The sequence below is a fragment of the Thermothielavioides terrestris genome, chromosome 2 (genome assembly GCF_000226115.1).
Source record: "Thermothielavioides terrestris NRRL 8126 chromosome 2, complete sequence".
Lineage (NCBI taxonomy): Eukaryota > Fungi > Ascomycota > Sordariomycetes > Sordariales > Chaetomiaceae > Thermothielavioides > Thermothielavioides terrestris.
This window is the reverse complement of record NC_016458.1, coordinates 9,230,820-9,255,536: the sequence shown is the minus strand read 5'-3', so window position 1 is coordinate 9,255,536 and position 24,717 is coordinate 9,230,820. Positions and strand designations below refer to the sequence as shown.

The following is a 24,717-nucleotide window of genomic DNA, read 5'->3' as shown; positions in this document are numbered from 1 at the left end:
TCCCCTCGCGCCGAACCACCGCGGTATTTGCTGGGATCTTCTGCTGACTGCCGCTGGGATCTTCTGCTGACTGTGCCGGTGCCGGGCGATTGGAAACACTGGCACTGTTGGGCATCGTGCTGGCTCGTCGCTGGCTGTGTCGCTGCCGATGGGTCATTGGTATGGCACTATGGGTGTTGGATCGTGCATGCCTCCCTCGCATGTGTTGATGACGATGCCGGGACAGTGGAACTACTCCTTTGCTTGATCGCAGTCCTTCGAACGTGCGCTGGTTTTGGCGCTGGACGCACCGAAGCGCTGTCTTGTCCAGCCGCAGCCCCGCTGGTCCTCGTTCCCCCGTATCAGCACGCCCGGAAGGGCGGGCGTCTAGAGACACACCCGTCGATCGAGACGTTGATAACTGCCCAGGACATAGCCAGAATGTGAAGTCGCCTGTTGGTTCCCGTGCTGGATAGCGTTGGAGCTGCAGTTGAATGCTCGGCGTCGAGTGCCCGCACCATGGCCAAAGGGACGAGGGCATGCAATATCTCGGTATCTCTCGCTTGCCGCCGGCGGTCTTATTCTTATTGTGGGGAGCCGGTGTCTTGTGTGTCTTGTCCTTCGTATTCCTTTCCCAAGCCCGAGGGAGCAACGCAGAAAGTCACACCGGCGATGCAGCGTGCCGTCGAGAAAGCCCGCCGAGCCCGAGCCCGCTCATGATGCTTCCACTGAACCGGGACATGTAAATATTGATCGAGACGTGAGTCAATGAACCTAGAGTAATGCTCCGAGCGCCCTGGTCTTCAAACGGCTCAGTTACAAGGCACGATCGCATCAACTTCGCCTCACCCAGAGCGGGCTACTCACCTCACGCAAACTGGCATAGTTCCACTGCTCCGAGCAGGCGTCGAAGACAGCAGGACGCCACGAAGGAGTTATATTCCAGTATGTGGATCGAGAGCAGGATATCTTGGGCCAGGAGACACTTGGGTTCCGCAGGCTTGACCTGGCTGGGGAAACGGCCAACGGCCGGGGCCAGGTAGCGAGATCATCTTGCCAGTTGTCATAAGGTTGCACCTCCCATTATGTCGTTCTCTGGATCTTGCCAGCCCCCCTCCTCAGGTCCAAATGTATATCTGAATGCGACCCTCCACGACCAGCACTTCCTTAACCAGGCGGACAAGATCGGCTCCCTTGGAGCGACCCAAGATGGATCTCTGCGCATACTCCAGCGTCATGCCGCAGGCCGCCCGGGGCAAATTCCACGACCAGGTCTGCCAATGCGGTCCGACACTCATTGCTTTTGTCGCGGAGGAGCAGGGCGGCGCCCCTCCAGCCATCCCCGTCATCCTTGGGCCTCTCGATTGACCTCCGGGCAGGTAAACTGGCCGTGGCATGTCGGCAGCGCTGACACGGCGACCGAGAACGCTGTCCTGCGCTTCTTCCAGACCGAAACGGAAAAGGGAGCCCTGTACTCCAGCGCTCCAGACGCGGTCAGCTTCAAGCTCGCCAGTACGCACCTTCACGTTTCTGCTCGTAACAGCCAGGCTGAGATTCCACATCACCCGGTATATTTGACCGCCGCCGTCGCACCGTTGCGAGCTGGGCAAGCGGCCACCATCCTCTCCACATCACCACCGCACCCCGTCGGTTGTCCTTGGAGTACTGCTGGCTGACTGTCGGTCTGACCCCACCTGCAGTTCTCCCCGGTGTCTCTTTGCTTGAAATTGAGGGACAAAGCCCAAGTGCCCTTGGCTGTTGTTTTTCGAAATCAAAACTCAAAGCGACTTCCGAGCCTCTAGCCCCACAAGCACGAACCGAGTATCACAGGCGTCGAGGGTTAGCTGGTGGATACTGCCACGCCGGCAACGGCGTACGGCTATGTTGCTGCCGTCGCCCTCGCTCGAACTTTGTAGGCGACCTCTTGGACTGGGCGGGCTTGACGGGACAGGCGGATGGCTTGCGGGATCGGTCCTCTCTTCTCAGCTTCTCTCCTTCAAGTTAGAGTTTAGTGGATCTGGATCTGCATGACCAATGCAGAATGGAGTGCCAGGGGGTGTTCGTGTTAGTGATAGGCCACTTACATGCCTCCGGCCGTCCACCCATGTCGGCTCCCTCCCAGGGCCGCGTCAAGCCGGACCAAGCCTTATGTTGTTCACAACCGCTGAACTGCACCATCGTGAGCCGAGGCTGACCTGCATCGGCAGGGCTGACTCCAGCAATAAACCGATCGCTGGTGCCCGTCCTACCCAAAGCTCGGCGGACTCCGCGTGATTGGCCGCCGCCCCCTGGGATCTGAAACAGCCACAATAAGCCGCACCTCAGTGCACCCATCCCAGCCGCTCTTTACATGATTTTTTCTGCCTGCCTAGCAGGAGGACTGAAAAAGAGAATCAAAGGGCTTGCTCACAGCCGCTCACTTCCACTCACTTCCGCTCACTTCCGCTCGCTTTTGCTTTCTGGCCAAACCTCGCCCAGCCTTCTTCAACCGCTTCACCCGCTTCACCCGACCTTTCTCCCTCTCTTTCATCCACTGGAACGCTGTGACGCGCTAGGGCAACCTGACAGAGACAACAGAAATCATGGCGATCGGCCGTCTTCTCCGCCGGCTGCGTGCCGTGTTTCGCCGGAGGAAGACCGCAAAGCCGAAGGTGCGACTCACTGAGCGTGCCGGCGGCGAGACCGTCGTCATTGTTCACCAGACTCCGGTCGACAACCACAACAAGATCGACAAGGGCAAGCAAATCGCTACCATTCCCACGGCTGAGCTCCTGGCGAACGTAGACTCCCAGTCCCTCTCTTTCTTCTTCGGCAGACTGCCGCTCGAACTCCGCCGGCTCATCTACCGCGAGGTCTGGAAAACCTACCTCAAGCCACGTCGCATGTCGCCCTCGGCCCCGGGCACGGACTTGCGCCTTCATATCTACAGGGACCGCTCGGCCGCCAGCAGCCTCACCCACACCCGCTGCAGGGTGCACCCGGGCGAGCCCATCGAAGAGGACACCTTCGCGACGGCCCCGTGGCCCTTTGCCACGCCCCAACAGGGCCCTTCCACCATGCCGCCGCGCTGGTTCTGGGAAGCTTGGATCATGCGTCTCAACTGGGGCCGCCACTGGAAGTGCCAGTACGCCGTGCAGAAGCGCTGGGATCCGCGGGCGGGTAAGGGCCGTCCGGCGAAGAAGGCGCCCTTTCTGCCGCTGTTCCTGACCTGCAAGCGGATGTACGTTTCTCTTCTCTCATCTCTCATCTGTTATCTCTCAACTCTCATCTCTCTTTTCTCTTGTCCTTTTACGAATCGCATTCCTCGGTATCCAGCAGCTGACTCTTCCTCCTGGCGCAGGTATGTGGAGACGATGCAGTCTTTTCTCGAAAACGTCACCCTGGTGTTCACCTCGTCGCTCGACGCGCACCAGTTCTTCGTCAACCAGCACCTGGACCTGGCCCACCTGCGCTGCCTGGAGCTGAGCTTCACCAACAACAACGACCACCTGTACCTGACCAAGATCGTCCACGACGATCCGATCCCGCCCGTCACCGCCGATAGCAACGACGACGACGGCGATGTCACGTCCCCCTTTGCCGCCGCCAACCAGGCTTCCACCTCGGCTGCTGCTGCCGCCAACGGAAACCACAACAGCAACAACAACGGCAACGGCAACCTCGGCACCGGCCCGCTCCCGGCCTCCAGCAGCTGCCCCGACATCATCTGCCACGTGGACCTGTTCGGCATGGAGCTGTGGCACGCGCTGCTCCGGGGCGTGCGCCGCGCCGCGCCCAAGCTGCGCGACCTGGACGTGACGGCGTCCGGCCGGATCGACCGGCGCAAGGTGCTCGAGTGCTTTGGCGGATCCGACGACGTCGTCGAGGGCAGCGGCGGGCCGCCGCTGCAGCAGTTTCCGTTCCAGCATCTGCTTCCGCCCCACCTCCAGCCTCAGCACCCGGTGGCGGCGCAGAGCTCGAGCCAGGCCCAGGCCCAGGGCCAGGATCAGCCCGACCTGCAAGGATCCGTCGACGGCGACGGCGTGTGGCAGCTGCCCGGCAAGTTGGCCGTCTCGTTTGGCACGGCTGGTCCCAACTATGTGCAGAGGGATCAGAAGATGGTGCAGGTGCCGGTGGAGGAGGTGGAGGTGTTGGAGGAGTGAAGACCGAAGAAGACATGGCTACCTTACATGAGCTCAAACAAGGGGGCTCATCTTTTCGTCGGCATTGGAAGTTCGGTCTCGAATACGGTGATGGGAGAAGCATGGGAGACCGAGAAGTGGTTTTCTTACGGGTTCCAACCGGGAACTCATCTTCCGTCGGCACTGGCCTTAAGGTCCAGATAAGACCGAGATGTTTTTTCTTCATGGGTTTCATCAGTTTCTAGGTTCTTCGGCACTGGGATTTCATCCAACTAAGACCGAAGAGTGGTTTTATGGCTTCCAACCTGGGGCGCATTCTCCGTCGGCATTGGGCATAGGGTCCGGATTAGACCGAGGAGCGGCTTTATGGGGTTTAATAATTCATCTTCGGCACTGGTATTTCAGTCCAGATAAGACCGAGAAATGGTTTCATGGATTTCAACGGTTTTTTGTCGGCATTGGGACTTCGGTTCAGATAAGGCCGAGAAAGGGTTTCATGGGTTTCAGTAGTTCTTCATCGGCGCTGGGAGTACGATCCAGATAAGACCGAGAAGTGGTTTTATAGGTTCTAACAATGGAGTTTATGCTTTGCTTCATCGGCACTGGGATTACGGTGATTCCCAAGTTGAAGTGTTCAGGTTGGCGCTGGCTTCAAGAATGGGCTAGCTTCACTAATCACGGGAGCGTTGCGTTTCTCTGGTCTTTCTTTCTCTCTTTTCTTTTCCCACTCATTACGACTGGCGCATGCTGGGGTCTCCTAGATCCAGCTTTCAGGGGCGTCACCACCACCCCGACTGGCGGAGCTAGCGGCGTGGCGGTAGACAGCAATGGCCAGCCCGCCATTCCCGACGCCTTGAACAGCCAGTCATCGCTGACCGTTGTAGGACACGTAAACTACTAACAGCTGCTAGCAACCTCTATATTGCCATTGTAAGTAGCTGCTTATCTATCCGCAGACTCTCTTCGCCATCAACGCCGGCTCCAATACGCTGAGCATGCTCTCCATCTCCCCCTCCGACCCAACCGACCTCCGCCTCGTGGGCAAACCTGTCCCCATCCCCGGCGACTTCCCCAACACCGTCGCCGCCTCCTCTAAGCACAACCTCGCCTGCGTCGGCGCAACCGGCGTTCGCGCCGGCTAACTGTATGGGCGAAGGGTAGAGCTTCCGGGTATTCTGGGCTCAAGATCGAACGTCCATAGTGCACTAGTCATCCAAAATCGAACCGGACATCCGGATTCGTTCTCTTTTTCTTGCAATGCTTTTGTTCGCTTGAAACCTCCGGTGATATGCACTCCATAATCACCTGTAGCATCCGCTGGCCCAGCCCACGAAGCATCCTGTCGGAGGGATTGGTTATTACTTGGTTGTTACCTCCTTGGCGGCTGCTGTGGCATATGGCTGGCAGTCTCGAGCAGGGGATTCAGAGCCAACAACAGGTTGACTGGCCATTTCGTGGAAGAAGAAACGCAGACGACGTGCTTGCCGACTAAGACTTGTCTGCCGTAGATTGCGTCCTCCCTCGATGCCTCGTTGGGGCATCAGGCTGGCTTCAGGAGGCGGGAGTCTAGTAACAGCCAGCGAAGACGACAACCGCGCCGCTGAGGTCTCATGCCACGATGAGCAGAACGCCAGCAAATGCAAGAAGACGACCGCGATAAGCAACGTGGGCAAGGCAGCTCGTCTAGCTCACTGGGGCCGTTTCCTTACAAGAGTGTCAACATCAAGCAGCCTCAGCCCATCCTCGAACAGCGCCCCATGACGCGTACCATGCAGGCACAGCCGGGAAATGCAGGGGCTCAACCGCAGCGGACGGGAAGTTCTGATTGTGCGACGCCTGCAATCCTACCGAGCAAAGTGAAACCCCCACTCGATCATGTCCTCGCCTTTCGATAGCATGTTTGCAGCGTCCGACAATGGTAACAAGGGCTGCCACTGCAGCAGCAGAACCCCGGGCAGAAGCCCTGCTCCTTAGCTTGTTTTTTATTGTCTCACCAGGCGCATTGTCTAGCTTCTGTCGCTGACCGGCTCAGTATCCTGCCTTCGTGGTACGGATGTCGTTTTGGTCCCCTTAGATTTATCGCAGGGGCCGGGGGAAGTATCGTCGATGTAATGATCCTGCGTGGCTTCAGCAGCGGCCGGAGGATGATGTTGTGGTTAAGATCAAGCAGGCAAATTTGACGAGTTTCGTTCGACAGTTGAGGGTATGAAACGCCATATCTCAATGACGCAAGGGCCTGGAATCACTGGAGTCGATATTGGCCGCATCTATTCCGTACACAACAGAGGTTGCGCTCACCCGCTGCTGACTGTGGGCTTCGCAGCTGGTTTGTGAGGGATGGAAGACGCACGGTAAGAAACCCAAGGCGTACGGCCTATGGAACGAACGGTGGGGGAAATTGCTTGAAAGGGGCAGTTTCGTGAGATCAGACAACTTTTCCCGGCAACAGTAACAGCGACCATGTTGCTGGGTTCAGATGTTGTGGGTCTCAAGTGGTCCGGTCCTTCTTTGCACTTCGATTCCGACGCGGCGTCAGCTGCCAAGGTGCCCCTGGGCCCCTGCCAGGCGGCGGCGGCGCAAAAAGATGCCACGCCAAGTCGACCAATTGGATAGACCTTGCATGGACCTGACCGAATTGTGCAAGCGCATCCCATCCCACCCACAGCCGTCATTCTCATTGCCTCGGGAGTTTTCCATCCTTCGCCTCAAGAGACCCCTTTTCAATCAACGCCGATTTGCATTGCTTCGACTTGGCACAAGATTTTCGATGCAGGCTCCGTAGGCGACTTCTCCGGTGTCCTCCCCCCACCTCGACCAGCCATGGCGCCGCTCGTCGACAACGCGCAGATCAAGAGCGCGGAACTGCTGCGCCCGCTGCCCCTGTACCAGCACGCTTATGTCTGGCCGTTCGCCATCGCATGGCCCGTCTTCCTGCGCTTCTACCTGAGCGCCGATCTCTACGACAAATACATCCAGGGCCAGGAATGGACCTTCGTCTGGCTCGCGACCATCATCACCTTGCAGGCGCTCGTCTGGCTGTGCACCCACTGGAGCGTCCACCTCAACGCCCTTTTTACCGCCAGGAAGGCCAGGTCCGTTGAAGATGCGCTGCTGATCAAAGTCATCCCGGTTGCCAACGCAGGCGCCGCCGATATTTGCAAGCTCGTGCGTGACAAGGTACAGCCTCCCGAGCCCCTCGCCTCTTCGCCTCGGCTCGCTCCCCTAGTTCTCGAGACTGACGGACTCCGCTTCGGGGCTTAGGTTGGAGAGAAGACAAACTTGTCGTTCCTCTTCCAGAAGCGCCGGTTCCTCTACAACCCCGACACCAAATCGTTCCGCCCGCTTTCCTACGACATCGACGCCGAGCCAAAACCTAAGCTCGAAAAGTTCCAGAAGTCCAGGGGCATTGAGAGCGCCGCCGAGCTGCAGCGCCTCGAGCAGCACTATGGTTCCAACACGTTCGACATCCCCGTGCCCACCTTCTTGGAGCTCTTCAAGCAGCACGCCGTTGCGCCTTTCTTCGTCTTCCAGGTCTTCTGTGTCGGCCTGTGGCTGTTGGACGAATATTGGTACTACTCGCTGTTCACCCTCTTCATGCTTGTCACCTTCGAGAGCACCGTCGTGTGGCAGCGCCAGCGGACCTTGACGGAATTCCGAGGCATGAACATCGAGCCGCGCGACACATACGTCTTTCGCCTGGGCAAGTGGACCAAGATCCTGAGCGACAAGCTGCTCCCGGGCGACCTGGTGTCGGTCACGCGGACCGGGGAGGACGGCGCCGTGCCCTGCGACATGGTCTTGGTGGAGGGGACCGCGATTGTGAACGAGGCCATGCTGTCCGGCGAGAGCACCCCGCTCCTCAAGGACTCCATCCAGCTTCGCCCAGGGGAGGCCCCGATCGATCCGGACGGCCTGGACAAAAATTCGCTACTGTGGGGCGGCACCAAGGTGCTCCAAGTCACGCACGGGAACGCCAGCGAGGAGAAGCCCAAGGTCGTTTCCGGCGTCCCCCCGCCTCCCGATGATGGCGCCATGGCGATCGTCACCAAGACCGGCTTCGAGACGTCCCAGGGCAGCCTCGTCCGGACCATGATCTACTCGACCGAGCACGTGTCGGCCAACAACGCCGAGGCGCTGCTCTTCATCCTGTTCCTCCTCGTTTTCGCCCTGGCTGCTTCGTGGTACGTCTGGGACGAGGGCGTGCGCAAGGACCGCAAGCGCTCCAAGCTGCTGCTCGACTGCATCCTCATCGTCACGAGCGTTGTCCCCCCTGAGCTGCCCATGGAGCTCAGCTTGGCCGTCAACTCCAGTTTGGCCGCGCTGGCCAAGTTTGCCATTTATTGCACCGAGCCCTTCCGGATTCCGTTTGCCGGCCGCATCGACGTGGCATGCTTCGACAAGACCGGAACCTTGACCGGGGAGAACCTGGTTGTCGAGGGTATTGCCGGCCTCGGACTCGGTCACTCCGGCACCGACACCCCTCAAGAGTCCGACGGCGCCCACAGCCGCATGAGCACGGTCCAGGAGGCTGGCATGGAGACCACCCTGGTTCTCGCCACGGCGCACGCCTTGGTGAAACTCGACGAAGGCGACATTGTTGGCGACCCGATGGAGAAGGCTACCCTCACCGCTCTTGGCTGGAGCCTCGGAAAGAACGACACCCTGACGAGCAAGCCCGGGGCCACCACGAACGCAGGCGTTACTGGCACGGTGCAGATCAAGCGGCGCTTCCAGTTCTCGTCCGCGCTCAAGCGTCAGAGTTCCGTTGCCACCATCAATGCCACCGATGCGAAGACTGGCAGGAAGTTGAGAGGCACGTTCGTTGCTGTCAAGGGTGCGCCCGAGACGATCATGAAGATGCTGGCAACCGTCCCGAAGGATTACGAGGAGACTTTCAAGTACTTCACCCGCCGCGGCTCGCGAGTCCTGGCTCTGGCGTACAAGCAGCTCACCACCGAGGGGGAATTGGGCTCGGGCAAGATCAACGACCTGAAGCGCGAGGACGTCGAGGCTGACCTCGCCTTTGCCGGCTTCTTGGTCCTGCAATGCCCGCTCAAGGAGGACGCGAAGGAGGCCGTCCGGATGCTCAGCGAGAGCAGCCACCGCGTGGTCATGATCACGGGCGACAACCCGCTTACTGCCGTCCATGTTGCCAAGGAAGTGGAAATCGTCGACCGTGATGTTCTTATCCTGGACGCACCCGAGCACAGCGTGCATGGCGAAGAGACCCTGATCTGGCGCAGCGTTGACGACAAGATCCGGATCGACGTTGACCCTACCAAGCCGATCGACCCCGAAATCCTCAGGACGAAGGACCTCTGTGTTACAGGCTACGCGCTGAGCAAGTTCCAGGGCCAGGTCGGCTGGAAACCGCTTCTCCGCCATACCTGGGTGTACGCGCGCGTCTCGCCTAAGCAGAAGGAGGATATCCTCCTCGGCTTGAAGGATATGGGATACTACACGCTGATGGCCGGCGATGGGACCAACGACGTCGGTGCTCTCAAGCAGGCGCACATAGGCGTTGCGCTGCTCAACGGGACGCAGGAAGACCTCGCCCGGATTGCCGAGCACGCTCGGAATACGAAGATGAAGGACCTTTACCAGAAACAGGTCAGCATGATGGCGCGCTGGAACCAGCCCCCGCCTCCGGTCCCCGCCATGATCGCCCATCTCTACCCGCCCGGACCGTCCAACCCACACTACCAGAAGGCCATGGAGCGGGAGGCGCAGAAGAAGGGCGTCACGGTTGAGCAGCTCGCCAAGGCCAACGGCACGAAGATGGAAACCGTGACCTCTCCTGCCGCCCAGCAACTGCTGGACGCGGACCCGCGCAAGGCCAGGCAGGCCGAGGCGGCCAAGAAGGCAGCCGGGTTCGCCGACAAACTGACGCAGTCCATGATGGCCGCCGAGATGGACGACGAGCCGCCGACGCTGCAGCTGGGCGACGCCTCGGTGGCGGCCCCTTTCACCTCCAAGCTGCGCAACGTGATCGCCATTCCGAACATCATCCGCCAGGGCCGGTGCACGCTGGTGGCCACGATCCAGATGTACAAGATTTTGGCGCTCAACTGCCTCATCAGCGCGTACAGCCTGAGCGTGCTGTACCTCGAGGGCATCAAGTTCGGCGACGGCCAGATCACCATCAGCGGCATGCTCATGAGCGTGTGCTTCCTGTCGCTGTCGTGGGCGCGGCCGGTCGAAGGCCTGTCCAAGGAGCGGCCGCAGCCCTACATCTTCAACCTGTACATCATCGGCTCCATCCTCGGCCAGTTTGCCGTGCACGTCGCCACGCTGATCTACATTGCCCAGTATTGCGAGCAGCTTGAGCCGTAAGTTTTTTTTCTCTCCTTTATCCTTTCAATTCTCTTTACCTTCTCTCCCCACTAACCAATCTGGTCCAGCCGGTCCGAAGCGCCCGACCTCGAAGCCGAGTTCGCGCCGTCGCTGCTCAACTCGGCCGTCTACCTCCTGCAGCTGATCCAGCAGGTGTCGACCTTCGCCATCAACTACCAGGGCCGGCCCTTCCGCGAGTCGCTGTCGGAGAACAAGGGCATGTTCTACGGCGTGGTCGGCGTCTCGGCCGTCGCCTTCGCCTGCTCGACCGAGCTCGTGCCCGAGCTCAACGCGGCCATGAAGCTGGTGCCCTTCACGCCCGAGTTCCGCACCACCATCACCGCCCTCATGGCCCTCGACTACGCCGCCTGCTACGTCATCGAGGTCGTGCTCAAGTACCTCTTCAGCGACCTCAGGGCGCGCGACATCGCCGAGCGCAGGCCCGACCAGCTCGAGCGCGAGCGGGTCCGCAAGGCGGCCGAGCTGAAAAAGAAGGAGGAGGAGGAGGAGCGCAAGAGGATGGAGCAGGTCGAGGCGTTTGAGCGCCGGCTGCAGCAGCGCAAGGAGCAGCAGGTCCGGGCGAGGTCTGAACAGCAGCCTCAGCTACGGCGGTGATGGATGAAGAGTCCGGGTGTACGGTAGCTAGGTAGGTAGGTACGGATGTATACTGTACGGAGCGTGTGGTGGGGTGGTGTATAGATGCAATGTTTGGGTAGATGGGGGTGTTTTCGTGTGTATAGTACCGCGTTAAAGACATAGAAATATACGCCGCACACTAGGAGAAGGGTTCGGAGCAGAGCAAGGCTAAGCAGTACATTTTAACATTCACGTCTTTGCTTCTATGGTACAAGGCACAAAGCTGTCGCTTGTGGTTTGTGATGTGCTTGTCTAAGGAGAGACCGGCCCTTGTCTCTAAACTCCGCCACGGGAAACGCCAGCGCCAAAGTTAGCTGTTGTTGTCCCAGCTGCTCCATAACCCCCCACCTTTCTTCGCAGCAACTGCATGCTTGCTTTCTATCTTGGCTTCGCACATGCTCGCTGGAAAGTCATGTTCATGAGGCCGAAAGAAATCGGTATAATTTCGCCGCGGGCATCTAAATTTAGTTGCCCGGGTTCTTGGCGACGAACTCCTTGCCCTTCTCGATGTTCTTCTTGAGGTCGGAGAAGCAGGCCTCGAGCAGCTTCTCCTCGACGGCGTCGACCTTGCCGACGGGCAGGACCTTCTCGACGCCGTTGGGGCCCAGCTCGACCCGGGAGCTGAAGAAGTCGATGCCCTGGTCCTTGTAGAGCGGGCTGTCGACGAAGGTGGGCTCGATGACGCCCTTCTCGCCCTGGGCGGCGCGCAGCAGCGACTCGGCCATGCGGGCGCCGGCCATGGCCATGGACAGGGTGGCGGAGCCGGCGCCGTCCTTGGCCTTGACGACCTCGTCGCCGCCGAACTGCACGCGGTGGATCAGCTCGGCGTTGGACGACAGGTCCGGGTGCCTGCTCTGGCTGAAGAGCGGCACGATGGTGACGCCGCTGTGGCCGCCGACGACAGTGATGTTCTCGTCGGCCGGGTCGGTCTTCTTGATCTCGCTGACGAAGCGCGAGGCGCGCACGACGTCGAGGGTGGTGACGCCGAACAGGCGCCGCGGGTTGTAGACGCCCTTGGACTTGAAGACCTCGGCGCAGATGGGCACGGTCGAGTTGACCGGGTTGCTGATGACGAGGATGTTGGCCTCGGGGCACGACTCGGCGCAGGCCTTGGCCAGGTCGCGCACGATGGACGCGTTGGTGTTGAACAGGTCGTCGCGCGTCATGCCGGGCTTGCGCGGCACGCCGGCGGGGATCAGCACGACCTCGGCGCCCTTGAGCGCGTTGGCCAGCCCGGTCGGGGTCGGCTCGTAGCCCTTGACGGTCGACTTGGTGTTGACGTGCGAGACATCGGCGGCAACGCCTGGGCAGCGGAAGGCGGAATTGTCAGTCTATGAGGGGAGAGGGACATCCACTTTCGGGGGAACGTCGAATCCGGTGAGAAAGGCGTACCAGGGGCGCCGCGGATATCGTAGAGGGCGAGCTCGGTGACTCTGGGGTTGAGCTTGAGCAGGAGGGACAGCGGCTGGCCAATGCCGCCGGCGGCACCGAGGACGGTGACCTTGGAGAGCTGTGCGAGCCATATACGGTCAGCAGCTGCATGGCAATGGCGTCAATGGCCAGGCGGGCCGGACCGGATGGGACCGTGCCTGAGCGAGGACTGCACGAGGGATACAACGCAGCACGCAAACAAATGCAGGGGACCAGTATGCCAATTGACGGGGGGAAGGGGAGGGAATCTCACGTTTCTCGCCGACGCCGAGAAGGCGCGGGTCTGGATGCGGGAGGCCATGAACATCTTGACGGCAGCAGCGACAGTGACCGGTGTGAAACAACGACTTCGGAAGAGGTGGAGAGAAAAACAGCACGCAGACGAAGGAAACGGCAGTGGTTGAGTGGATGATGGACGACGGGATGGCAGCGGCTGGGCCGGTCCGGTGCGGGAAAAAAAGTTGTGCTTGTCCCTTGTTGGGCTTAGCGCACAGCAGATGGTCCGTGCATGCCCCCACCCATCGGTCTTGTATCCGCGCGACGGGTCGGCGAGCAACACAGGCATCCCAAGCTCCCCCAACCTCACACTTCTCCTTTCAGTGTTGTCGGTGCCTCTTGGCCTGCACTTCTATCAACTTTATGAGAACTTTTTCGGCAAGCGACCTTTCGTCCTTCCATCTCTCTTCTCAACAATTACCTCTGAAAAACGAAAGAATATAAATTGAAGAAACAGAAATGAGAACAGAAACGGAGAGGGAGAAACAGCAGTGCTGGGCACAGCCTGGCCGGAGAGAAGAAGAAAGAAGAAAAAGAAAAGAACCCAGCAACAAACATGAAGCCATACCTGTGGCGTCCCGTTGGCCAGGCTCGGTATCTCTCCATGTCCATTAAAGCCTAGGTACCTGACAGTTGTGGCCGTGATGATGCATCCCATCGACGCGTCGATTGGCTCAAGCCACTTCCCAGCTGCAGGCCGCTGGGCGTGCATGGCTGCCTCCCTCCGAGCCGTCTTCGGCTCTTGACACAGCCCCAGTTGGGCTCGATATAACACCACCACAAGAGGGCCCAATGGGGAGCTGCTCGCCAGCCCGGTCGTTTTGCTCTTCTCGCGTCAGCGTCTACACGTCAATCAACCAGCAACATGCGCCTGATCAACGCACGCACTTTCAAGCTGAAGGAGTTTAGCGGCAAACCCCCGCACTACGCCATCCTCTCGCACACTTGGGGCGATGACGAGGTCACCTTCCAGGACATGGCAGATCTCGACCGTGCACGCCGGAAGCTGGGCTTCTCCAAGATTGAGCGATGCTGCCAGCAAGCCCTCCGGGACGGTCTCGACTGGGCCTGGGTCGACACGTGCTGCATCGACAAGTCGTCGAGCGCCGAGCTTTCCGAGTCCATCAACTCCATGTTCGCGTGGTACGAGGGCGCCATGAAGTGCTACGCCTTCCTCAGCGACGTGAGCCTCCGTCCCGTTCACGGTATCGTCTCGGACTTAGATCATGAGGCCGAGCGCGACGGCGACGACAATCCGTCCCTTCAGCGGGTTGCACTCTTCGAATCGCGCTGGTGGAAGCGGGGTTGGACCTTGCACGAGCTCATCGCACCCCACAACGTCGAATTCTACAACTGCGACTGGGAGTACCTGACCTGCAAGCGCACCTGGAAGCAGTCCATCAGCCGGTTCTGTATCATTTCTCCGGGAATCCTGGACCACTCGGCTCGCCTAGAGTCGGTCTGCGCGGCTGAGAAGATCTCATGGGTCTCCGGCCGAGACACCACCCGGCCGGAGGACATGGCATACTGCCTGCTCGGTATCCTGGGCGTCAGCATGCCGTTGCTGTACGGAGAAGGCGCGAAGAGCGCCTTCTGGCGCCTACAGGAGCAAGTTATTGCCAAGAGCGAGGATTATAGCTTGTTCCTCTGGGAACCCGATCCCTACATCTTAGCTCCCATCGCCGACGTTCTCGCATCGTCGCCTCGCAATTTTCACGGTACCTCCTGGACGCCTTGGTCGAAAGTTTTGCCTGATATGTTTGGGTTAGGAGAGCCGCTCCAGCTGACAAGCCGCGGCCTCCGGGTCTCACTCTTTCTTCGACCAGTTACCGAGGATGACTTCGATGATGCAGGACCGCTCGGTAAAAACCTCCACGGATTCTTGACCAGGTCTGCGGGGTTTGGGGCCCGGAGCATTGCGCGCGAGTGGCGGCTCAGGCGCGACGACCTCGCCCGTCATTTCTGCCTCGGTGCGTTTCCAATGCCTAGCAACCGCGAGGGCAACCCCCTGCCATGCATTCTCCTTCTTGACCTTGCTTCGGTGGATGGCATCGGCGATTTCCCGCTGCGCACCTACATGCACGCCAGCGTTGCCCGCCCGTACTTGAGGATGAACTATTTGCTCCATGCGCTGCCGAGAGCCGAGGTTGTGGCCGACCAGCGATGGGCGCTCAAGAGCTGCTACATCATGCCGGGTGAAACCTTTCGCGCCCGTCCGGAAGAAAATGACCCGCTCAGCTTCCTATTCAAGCCTCGGCAGCCAGCATTGTTGCCCATCGACCTCTGGATCTGGCGGTCGCCGCAACAGGCCATTCCGGGTTCCGAACTGGACAGGCGCGGCCATTCATCCCGCCGGTGCCTGCACCTGAAAGCCACCGGGGCATTGCCTGGCTGCTTGGTATACCTAGCAGTAGAGCCTGGCCGTTACTGGATGGGCCACGCTCTCGACAAGGGCGTCGACCCGGAGACTGAGGCGAGACGGTTTCATGACATGGACCTGAGCGACATTTGGGTCGAAACGGCGAGAACAGCGGGCCCCATAGCTGAGAATCGGCTCGACTTTGAGACCAGATCCCTGGTCATGACCCTGTACATCGACGAATGGAGCAGGTACCGGGTGTTCTTGGCCATCGTCGAGAGACCGGAACACGGCGGGGCCAGCTCGGCCGCCTCAGCCACGTCTACCAACTAATCCTCGGGGCTATTATTAGAGTGGCGAGCTCGGTGAAATGCTGTACTGTGTACCTGCAGCTCGGGTCTTGAAGAACTCAGGCTCCCCGCGTGGTGCAAAACGGGAACTCGACACACGCTATCCGGGTCCTTAATCGGGGCAGCGCCTACCAAGATAGAAGCGCCTTGTTTCCACGACATCCACATGTCACCATGTCCTTCAGCCGGCCATGGTAGGTGGGCCAGTCATATACTCCACTCGGTGGCCAACGCCAACCATGCTGGGTCTCCCAAGCTGTGGGTGGCTTGTCGAGCATGATGGTGCTTCGCTATACGGGGAATGACGAGCCCAGACTTTGCGCCGCCTCGACGGTGTCTTTCGCGCCCTGCTTTCCGCCATCTTCCGCTTCGGCCCCGCGCAAGAACCCACACTGGAGGGGGAATGTTTGCTCCGTGATATGGTCTCGTGCGACAACGATTATATTCGAACCAGCGGCATTTTCCTATGCTTAGGGGAACGATCTTTGGCAGCGGCATTCCCATGATCTTACCCTTTCTGTACACGGTCGTCTTGTCATTTCGTACTGGAATCCAGAAGTAGCACACGATGTCTTCTTGCCTTGCTTCAAGTCATGGAAGGTGCTGAACTTCACTTCTTCCTACATTTACGATCCGATCATGATCAGCCCAAGTGCAGCGCAACCCTCCGGGCACTGCAGCGACAATTTCATCTGGGCACCCATCTTGTGCGTACCAGAGATGAACGCATGCAATTCAGCTGTTGTCTTGACACTGCTCAACCCCGTATGGGATTGAGCGCGAGCTGCCGTCCCCAGACCCGGGCCGTGCAAGAAATCCAACCCTTCAGTACAAAACCCCACAATCACTTGGACTTACCAGGTAGTTCTGAGCTAATGCTGAAGGGTGGGTGGGTTAGGAGACACGCAGCTCATTACGGAGGCTACGACATTTCGGTCTCCTGACGTTGCGAGTGAATGCGAGGGGTTGGCCACGGGAAGCCCAAGTCCCTCTCCATTTTCAGCCACGGAATGCCCAATCCCTTGTTTTGTCTTGGGTATGCTGATGCACAGAGCAGCAGGGCGACTTGTTGAGACAATCGCTAGGTCTCTGCATTGACGGAGCTGCTGATGGCCAAGCGACATTTGCAACTGTCCCGTGACGTTTGTTTGGCCTGTAGGATGAAAATGGATGGCTTGATGGTGGATAAGGGATTGTAGTAAGGTGAGTAATGTGCCCGTTGAAGGTATCATGGTGAAGGTTCTTTTTGTCAGTTTTTTTTTTTTTTTTTTTTTTTTTTTTTTTTTTTTTTTTTTTTTTTTTTTTTTTTTTTTTTTTTTTTTTTTTTTTTTTTTTTTTCTCCGGTCCTCCCGTATACCCCACGGTAACTGGGATGTCAACCCTATTCGTGTATGTACAACAAGGATGTAGAGGTGTCTTCGTCCCGACGACAATAGCGCTATAAGAGACGAGTTTGAGCCGGTCTTGGCTCCATCGATGACGACACGGGCCTCCGTCATCGCCACATCACCGCCAGAGCAGCCAGTTAGGAGTTAGACAGGCTCGCCGTTCTGCAAATTAGCATTTGCATAAAGCCAGGGAAGAAGCGGCGTGAGAAAGGGCCAGCATGGAGTATTTCATGTCGCAGGAAGAACACGAGCGCAAGGTGCAGCACCTCTTGCAGGAGAAGCAAGACGAGAAGATACACCTCGACAAAGCAACGCCTCTTTCCTCGACATTACCATCACCACCACAGTGCCCACACCAGCCCCAGGATGGCATCCGACGCCCCGGGACAGAACAACCCGAAACCGCTCCGCGAGACGACCCTCCCGCCCCTCCTCATCAACCCGCGCAAGCGCATCCCGCTCCTCAAAACAGCCACCCACCACCCAATCCCGGAGCCAACCCTCCCCGTCCAGCACAGCAAAACCCACCCGGCGCAAGCCCCTGACGCCAGCAGTTCTTCTGCCACAACAGCCTCCATCTTCTTCATCGGCACAGCCACCACCGTCCTCTCGTACGGCGGCGGCACCAGCAGCGGCAGCGGCGGCGGCATCCGGCTGCTGACGGACCCCAACCTGCTGCACGCAGGCGACCACGTGCACCTGGGCCCCGGGGTGCGCGCGACGCGGCGGACGGAGCCGGCGGTGGCGGACCTGGGCGCGGTGCCGCCCGTCGACGCGGTGCTGCTGTCGCACTACCACGAGGACCACTTCGACCGGGAGGTGGAGGCGCGGCTGAGCCGGGACGTGCCGATCCTGACGACGGCCCATGCCGCGGGGTGTCTGACGCGGGGCCGTGATGAGCCGTTCCGGGCCGTCCGAGCGGTTGGTGTGTTTGAGGCGGTTGTTATCAAGCCCGAGGGGGGAACGCAGGGGGACGGGGGAAAGGGGAAGGGGCGGAGGATGGAGGCCGTCAGGGTGACTGGCTTGCCGGGCAAGCACGTCCCGCCGGGCCCGCTCGCGGTGGTGAATAAGTTGCTCGGGGCGGTGCCGCCGACGAACGGGTGGCTGGTGGAGCTGGGGTGGGTGGAGGAGGCTGCGGGCGGCGGCGACGACTTCCGTTCGGGCTACCGCATTTACATCTCGGGCGACACGCTGTATGTGGACGAGCTGAAGGAGATCCCGGCGCGGTTGCGCGGTGACAGGATCGACCTGATGCTGGTGCACCTCGGCGGCACCACGATCCCGGGGCCCGACATGCCGCTGGTCATGGTCACCATGGACGCGGAGCAGGGCGTGCGGCTGATGCGCCTGGTCGACCCGGACGTAACGGTGCCGATCCATTTCGACGACTACGACGTGTTTTGCTCGCCCCTGGACGACTTCAAGAAGGAGGTCGAGGCCGCCGGGTTCGGCGACCGTGTCGTGTATCTGGACCGGGGGGACGAGTACCGCTTTGCGGTCCCGGAGACCTAACGCAGGGGGCAGGGCTGTCTGGCCTTGCACTCTGAGTCATGAAGAACACGATACTCGATGTATGTCTTCTAGTCTCCCATTTCTGGCCGCTCTGGCTTCCATCAGTTCCCTATTCTCCCGATGGTGCTGGGAACTGCCAGTACCAGTAGTATGTGTCGGGCAAGAGAGGCTGGGAGAGAGGCTGGGATAAAGGCTGGGATCGCAGCGATATACGACTTCCGCTCTCATCAAGCAGAGTGTCAGTCTTTGTTGGCTTTCCTTTGATACTGTGGTGAAAAACCGCCCTGATACCCTCAGTTCCCCTCCATCCATATCCGGGATACTGCCTTAGGCGTGGACCGAGTTGTTCGTGGTGAAGCGAGCCCAGCGTATCGATAGCTGCCGACGTACGCCATCGCCCAAGTCTGGATTGGACAGCTACATTGAAGCATGCTGGGCCATTGAAGAATGTAAGTATTGCTTCTTAATCACTCGCAAAGTATTCGAGAACAAACTCGTAGAAGTGACTGACACTAATTTTTGGGATTAGGCGCCGTGGACAACCTGGAACCTTTTGGCACCTTGACTGAAACAACATCCACTCTGGGGGAAACTGAAAAGCCGGGAAACGTGATCGAGCATAGCTGACTGCTCTGGTTGTGCGGTGGAAGGTGCCGAGGTGGTTTGGGATGACCGACTGGCAGGAGCAGGAGGGCAGGTGGGTCCTCCCGAGGCGTCATTCTCACGCACCTTCCCGGCCAGCCCTTCATATACCGGTCGCCCTTCCCCGTCCACCACCGCCCCGCCACAGAGAGACGCGCTGCGTAGCTCAGTGGCGGGGCACGAAGGGGGCCAAAAATCGGCGATCAGCGAGGACTCTCGCAAGGTCGCCGGTTCGAGCCCCCTCCGCGGCAGGCTTAGGGGGACACCCCGGAGCCGCCGCACCCCCCGGGCGCCCTGGAGGTAACCCCCCCTACCCCTAGGACGACGCCCACCGAAGTAAAACCCCACCTGGGGTTTTCGTAGCTGGTCACCTCCCTCCCTCCGGGTTGAGGGGGCTGGCCAGTGAGCTTTTTGGCATTTGGTTCAAGTGGTATACCATCACACGGGTGTCACCAGATGTTTTTGGCATTGCTACGAGGGAGTATGCCAACCTCGATATCTGCGACCATGGAGGAGCAGCACGCAGCCCGGTGTGCCTTATCACTATTTCTTTTGTGAGTTGCGCTTTAGCGGTTCCCTTGTCGTACTGGTCGGCCTCAATCAAGGATGGTCCGTCAAACCACGACGGCGTTTTGACCCTGTTCTGCATCTAAGACAAGCTGTCTCCATTCCGCTGATGGTCGCCCTTTTGCAGGCTGACTCCCTAGTGGAAACGCCATCATTGCACTACTCTATGGAATATCCCCTTGTGTTGCGGCTGGCCGGAGATGAGGAAAAGTGCGAGAGCGAAGGAAGTAAACATCGCCCGTGTGTTCGAAGCTTCGCAGCGGGTCTGGGCTGGGGGGCAACCATGGCCTCCACAACCACCGATTATCATTTCTTGTCTCTCCATTGTAGAAACGACACTGTCTCGACATCCACTCCTCTATTCCATTCCACCCCGTCTATTTGCCTTCCCCAAACGACCCCTTCCTGAATCTCCCAAGTAACTCTCTCCTAACCCTCCCAAACCACCCTCCAACCACCAACCCCTTCCCAAAAACCAACCCGCACAACCCACCTCTCCTCTTCCACCAGCTGCCCCTCCCACCGTTCCCGTGGACAAACGAATCCGCGTCCCCGAAAATCATCTCCAGCTCCGCCTCGCTCGCGTGCTTCGTCAGGAGCGGCTGCATGCTGTTCCAGAGCCGGTCCAGCCGGGCCTGCGAGAAGCCTTCTTCTTCTTTTTCTTCTTCTCCTTCTTGCTCTCCTCTGCGTGCTCTGGCGACGATCCACATGATGCTCCTCTTCTTATCCTTGCCTTTGTCCTTCCCCTTGGTCTTGTCCCTGCCGTTGCCGTTGTCGTTGTCGTTGGCTCCGACGCGGAGAGGAGCAACAGGTGGATGGCGATCATGGCCCAGCTTGCGGTTCTGACTGGGGGTTGGGTTTGATTTCGGCTTTGGTTGCTTTTTCAGCGGCATGGTTGGGATCGGTTGCTGCAATTCGAAGTTTTTCTCCCTCTTTTCCGTTTTCCGCCTTATTTTGTTGCTTCCTTTCGGGTACAGATTGTGGGAACTCGGCCACACGTGGTGCAGAGCGGCGAGCTGTGGTTGGCGATGTTTAGCCTTCTTATTTTCGGTGCGGCAGACTCAGTTGGGCGAGAGATCTCTCCCACTTCATACCAGTCGAAGAAACAGTCGAGTTGCATCGAAGGGGTGGATGACCACAACTTGTAAAGCTGAGGTGTCCAAAGCATGCTATGACAGTTAGCTGCCGCTTGACCGAGAAGTGGGAGGTTGCTGTCATCTCTGGGAACTCGTGTGCTTTCATCGGCGCTGAACAAAGAACAACTTGGAGGAACTTCTTTCTTGAACATTTGCGCATTGTCGATGACCGTTGCCCCTCGGCATCGAGGACTATGAGCCTGCCCCTTTGTCCCTTGGTCCAGCGTATTTCCTCCATTGTCTGACGATGCAGAACAAAGCCGCAAAGAGCCGCTTTTTGCCTTTGCCACAAGGCATTGACCTGAACCGGCTCGCAGATGGATTGATTTGAGGAGAAGTGCAGGAGATAAAGGACGACGGGACGGGAGAGCTGGAGGAGAAGGACGGTGGGTCGCGTGGCAGAGAATTCCGTCGTCTGATCTGGATGAAATGCCCGATTACACAGGGAATCTTTGCCCAAAGCACGCAGTCACTTTCAAGAGTCGCTTCTCACAGCTTCAGGCAATGAGAGATCCCATTTCCGTTACCGTAAAAGACTGTATCCCTGACTAATGTGACAGATCAGGCTCATTCCTGCTGCCATGCGCGAGAATACCGAATGTACCATGAACCAACCACCACCGCCAATGCAGTCCCTCTCCTCAGCAGAGATGCCACAAACTTCCGCATGGAAAACAGAGAGCATCCCCTCAGCTGAAATTCCACGAAACTTCCCCGGACATAGGAAGTCCACCACCAACTGCGAGGCTGCCAGAGTCTAAACTGGAAAGCCACAGCTCCTCTCTGTGAAAACCATACCTCTTCTCCCCAATCACACCACTTGTTCAAGCACTCGGCCCGAACACCGCATTCAAAAAGGCCAGAGTCGAGCCAACAGGCTCCTCGTATCCCGGCGACGGGGCCACATCTGTTTTCAATGTACCCTGAGGCTCGACCTGTTCATTCTTTCCCGCCGGCTCGGCCTGCTTCGTGACGACGATGTGAGACCCATGAGAAACTGTGGCCGCAGCATCCTTGATGGTGAGCTTGTTCTTGACATCATTGATAAGCTTCGTCGCTGTAGCATCGACCGGCGCCTGGGGAACCAAAGGTTTCTTCTCCTTCTCTTGCTGTGTGATCTTCTTTTTTCCAACACGATGGGCAGCATCGGCCGAAGTAACATCTGAAGACTTTGTTCCAGGATCTTGAGGGATCACGCGGGCGCCGGGAGTGCCAAGGGGTCCAGGCGCCGGGGAGATGATGTTGGCCTGCTGGCTTGCAGCTGGCTTGGGATCAACCCACACAACTTGGCCTGCTTGTTTGCACAAATTGTAGATAGGGCGGAGGTTCTGTGAATTGCGGATGAAAGTCGTCGACTGCACCATGTTGGGGTGCATCATGATGATTTCGCCCTGTCGGGCGCGGGTGACAGCCACGCAGAGCCGGTTCGGGTTGTCCAGGAATTTGGTTGACTTGGCCTTGACCAAATCGAGGAAAACGAAATCGGCCTCGTGACCCTGGACGACATCGACCGTCCGCGTCTCAACACGCCGCTGGGCCCACTGGGGGAGTCTTTTGATGGCGTTCTTGTATTCCTGAAACGCTTTCTTGTACGGCGAAATGATGAGGATCGTCCCAGGCTCATCCCGCTCAGCGTGCTTAAAGTCGCGGTTGTTCAGCAGCTCTCGCACCCGCGCCATGACCCAGTCGACATGCGCCGGGTTCCAGGCGGAGGTTCCGTCGAGTCGCTCGGGACCGCAGTTTTTGATGTGGACCAACAGGCGGGGAACAGTGCACTCCTGGCCGTTCATGAATTGGCCCAAGTACTTCCTGATGTGCGGCAGTGCTTTGGCCCTGCGATCGTCATTTCCGCTGACCATGCGGCCGCGATACCACATGGTGGAGGCCAGTTGATGCAGCCCGCCGAATGCGCGATGGTTCATCAGAAGCTCGAAGGGGATGGCGTTGGCCGCGGCAGCACGCTCCATCATTGAGACCTGCATTTGCTCACGGTAGATGTTTTCGCAGTCAGAAGTGGTCGAGCCGACGTACGGCACCGTCTGGCGGTAGTCTCCGCAGAAGAACCATGCGATCGGGTCAAAGTTGGCAATCGCGATCAGGTTGCAAAGCTCGCGAGCATGGGGCGACTCGTCGAAAAAGATCAGGTCCGGCTTGAACATCCCCCTGAAGTGGTTGCTGGCTGCCACTGGGGTTGTCGCAATGAAATCGGCTTCGGCGAGAGTGTCGCGGTACAGGTTGTACACGCAGCGGCGGAAGCGCAGGGGGATGACATCGTTGTTTTCCCAAAGCTCTCCTTCCAAGAAGTTGGTGAGCTCCTCGTACTTGGTCGCTTTGTACTGATCGTAGCGCTGCCAAGCTGCTTCGTCGAGGGTCGGTGCATGGCATGAACGAGGGGCAGAGCCGTGGCCGAGGGACACCAAGTTGGCCGTCCGTAGGAACTGGTTGGTGAAGTCGACCAGCATGATGTCTCCTGAAGCCTTGTCTTCGGCGGAGTTGAGCCTGTCGCTCAGTTTGACCTCGGCGCCCCATCCTTTCATGCGGATGACAGATTTCTTCATGCCGAGATCCTGGTAGAGCCGCATCGCTCGGTTGGCAACGTCGTCCACGGGGCTGTTCATATCAACGATGAACAAAACTTTGGCGCAGCGCTTCTCGGGCCGGCCCTTGACCATCACTGGGCGCGGGAGGGGCTTTGATTGTGCCATGGCAATGGTGAACAGGTTGAAATGGGTCTTGCCCGCTCCAGGGCCGCCGGGGAGGATGCAAATGCCGCACTGCAGCTTCCTGAAGCCGTGAATGTAGGCATTTCTCTGCTGGGGGTTCAGCAAGGCCCACTTCTTGCCCAAAGGAGAGCTGGCGAAAGACGGGTCTTGCAAGTCGCCTAGCAGGTGCGGAATTTGCTCGTGCAGGTCGACGTAAAACTCGGGATCCCTGAGAAGGACGAAGTACTCAAAAGCCTTGATCTGGCGCTCGGTCGCGTTGACATGTCTGCCATAGAGCAAGTCCAAAGCACCCAGCTCCGCGTCCTTGGTTGCCTCCGAGGCCGTGAGCAAAAAGTTGATGCCGACGGCGTTGCTGTCCGTCAGCATGATGTCGCCAACGCCATCACTAGGCTCCGGGCTGGTGGGGAGGGTGTCCGAGTCGCCCGCATCGCTGGAGGACGAATCGCTAGAAGCATCACTGCTGGAACTGTCGACAGAACCCATGACCGGAGTGTTGTCCTTCACAAAGCTCTCAGAGTTGCTGGGCTTATTGGCAGCAACGGAGGTGCCGAGGATCGGCTGGACGCCTTCGTGGGCTTCAGCAATGTAGACCGTGACATGGAAGGCCGCAATCTTGTCGGGGTTGCTGGCCGTGGTGCTCAGGAAGGCCATCGGGCTCTCAATCCTGCGGGCCTCCCAGAAGCGGGTAACGGCGCCGTCGGCGAGGACGAGTCTCAGCTTGGCGGGTTCGCCCTGCTGGGGAAGCTTGCGCTCGCCATCGGGACCGGGCTGGACAAGCACGAGGTATTCAGAACGCTTCGAGGTCTGACGAATCTTGGACAAGACCCAACCCTGAAATTTGTTGTTCTCCTTGTTGATTTGGTCCACCAGTTTCTGGGTGGCTTCGAATTCGGCTTCAGTGCCGGCCTTGTGGCGGCGGACAAATTCCTCGATGTTCGGGAAAATATGAAGCGGCTTGACGGGCCGCGACACTGCCGACATGGTTGTGATTGTTGTGGATAGTGGCGAGGTGACAATTCTTCGACGGCGGAACTGTGGACGAAACGACCTGCGCTTCAAGAAGATGCTTGTTAGCCACAATACAACTGGGTTCGATGGCTGAGATCGACGCCAAAGAATGAGTGGCCGTGGGGCGGATAGTTTCCAACCCTGCGATACTCCTTACGAGCCGATGGAGGAGTTGAGCCAGCCCCGGTGGCAGGCAAGCCGGGAGAGCAGCCCATCGAGAGGCCGCGGCCAGAAGTATCCACAGACAACGGGGAGC

The 24,717-nt window shown here is 58.9% G+C and overlaps 8 protein-coding genes across 8 annotated transcripts; 5 read left to right on the top strand and 3 right to left on the bottom strand.

Moving 5' to 3' along the window:
• Positions 1 to 2,561: 2,561 nt before the first annotated feature.
• THITE_2129247 (uncharacterized protein) lies at positions 2,562 to 4,121 on the top strand (the record flags this gene model as incomplete). The annotated part of the gene is made up of 2 exons (XM_003653611.1): positions 2,562 to 3,199; positions 3,320 to 4,121. 2 exons carry the CDS (start codon positions 2,562 to 2,564, stop codon positions 4,119 to 4,121), a joined length of 1,440 nt encoding a protein of 479 aa, XP_003653659.1.
• A 553-nt stretch (positions 4,122 to 4,674) lies between these two features.
• Positions 4,675 to 5,242, top strand: THITE_2129246 (uncharacterized protein; the record flags this gene model as incomplete). The annotated part of the gene is made up of 3 exons (XM_003653610.1): positions 4,675 to 4,738; positions 4,862 to 4,980; positions 5,057 to 5,242. 3 exons carry the CDS (start codon positions 4,675 to 4,677, stop codon positions 5,240 to 5,242), a joined length of 369 nt encoding a protein of 122 aa, XP_003653658.1.
• Positions 5,243 to 6,710: 1,468 nt separating this feature from the next.
• THITE_2116206 (uncharacterized protein) lies at positions 6,711 to 11,291 on the top strand. The gene is made up of 3 exons (XM_003653609.1): positions 6,711 to 7,277; positions 7,362 to 10,429; positions 10,502 to 11,291. The coding sequence occupies exons 1-3, from the start codon at positions 6,921 to 6,923 to the stop codon at positions 11,046 to 11,048; spliced, it is 3,972 nt and encodes a 1,323-aa protein (XP_003653657.1). The 5' UTR covers positions 6,711 to 6,920; the 3' UTR covers positions 11,049 to 11,291.
• Positions 11,223 to 12,920, bottom strand: THITE_66001 (uncharacterized protein). Its single transcript, XM_003653608.1, has 3 exons — positions 12,754 to 12,920; positions 12,462 to 12,579; positions 11,223 to 12,372 (listed from the first exon to the last, which is right to left on the bottom strand). Exons 1-3 carry the CDS (start codon positions 12,805 to 12,807, stop codon positions 11,534 to 11,536), a joined length of 1,011 nt encoding a protein of 336 aa, XP_003653656.1. The 5' UTR covers positions 12,808 to 12,920; the 3' UTR covers positions 11,223 to 11,533.
• Positions 12,921 to 13,548: 628 nt separating this feature from the next.
• Positions 13,549 to 15,580, top strand: THITE_2116201 (uncharacterized protein). The gene has a single exon (XM_003653607.1). It carries the CDS (start codon positions 13,642 to 13,644, stop codon positions 15,466 to 15,468), a length of 1,827 nt encoding a protein of 608 aa, XP_003653655.1. The 5' UTR covers positions 13,549 to 13,641; the 3' UTR covers positions 15,469 to 15,580.
• Positions 15,581 to 17,239: 1,659 nt separating this feature from the next.
• Positions 17,240 to 18,385, top strand: THITE_2043390 (uncharacterized protein; the record flags this gene model as incomplete). The annotated part of the gene is made up of 1 exon (XM_003653606.1): positions 17,240 to 18,385. One exon carries the CDS (start codon positions 17,240 to 17,242, stop codon positions 18,383 to 18,385), a length of 1,146 nt encoding a protein of 381 aa, XP_003653654.1.
• A 1,091-nt stretch (positions 18,386 to 19,476) lies between these two features.
• Positions 19,477 to 20,487, bottom strand: THITE_2129241 (uncharacterized protein; the record flags this gene model as incomplete). The annotated part of the gene is made up of 2 exons (XM_003653605.1): positions 19,477 to 19,526; positions 20,088 to 20,487. 2 exons carry the CDS (start codon positions 20,485 to 20,487, stop codon positions 19,477 to 19,479), a joined length of 450 nt encoding a protein of 149 aa, XP_003653653.1.
• A 1,544-nt stretch (positions 20,488 to 22,031) lies between these two features.
• On the bottom strand, positions 22,032 to 24,410 carry THITE_9964 (uncharacterized protein; the record flags this gene model as incomplete). The annotated part of the gene is made up of 2 exons (XM_003653604.1): positions 22,032 to 23,843; positions 24,018 to 24,410. Coding segments are annotated over 2 exons (2,205 nt in total), but the record flags the coding sequence as incomplete, so codon positions are not given.
• Positions 24,411 to 24,717: the final 307 nt, after the last annotated feature.

Coding starts and splice junctions, on each gene's coding strand:
- THITE_2116206 (XM_003653609.1), top strand. CDS start 6,921: ATGGCGCCGCTCGTCGACAACGCGCAGATCAAGAGCGCGGAACTGCTG. Junction 7,278..7,361: donor GCAAGCTCGTGCGTGACAAG/GTACAGCCTCCC, acceptor TTCGGGGCTTAG/GTTGGAGAGAAGACAAACTT. Junction 10,430..10,501: donor TATTGCGAGCAGCTTGAGCC/GTAAGTTTTTTT, acceptor AATCTGGTCCAG/CCGGTCCGAAGCGCCCGACC.
- THITE_66001 (XM_003653608.1), bottom strand. CDS start 12,807: ATGTTCATGGCCTCCCGCATCCAGACCCGCGCCTTCTCGGCGTCGGCG. Junction 12,580..12,753: donor TCTCGGCGTCGGCGAGAAAC/GTGAGATTCCCT, acceptor TGGCTCGCACAG/CTCTCCAAGGTCACCGTCCT. Junction 12,373..12,461: donor CGATATCCGCGGCGCCCCTG/GTACGCCTTTCT, acceptor TCCGCTGCCCAG/GCGTTGCCGCCGATGTCTCG.
- THITE_2116201 (XM_003653607.1), top strand. CDS start 13,642: ATGCGCCTGATCAACGCACGCACTTTCAAGCTGAAGGAGTTTAGCGGC.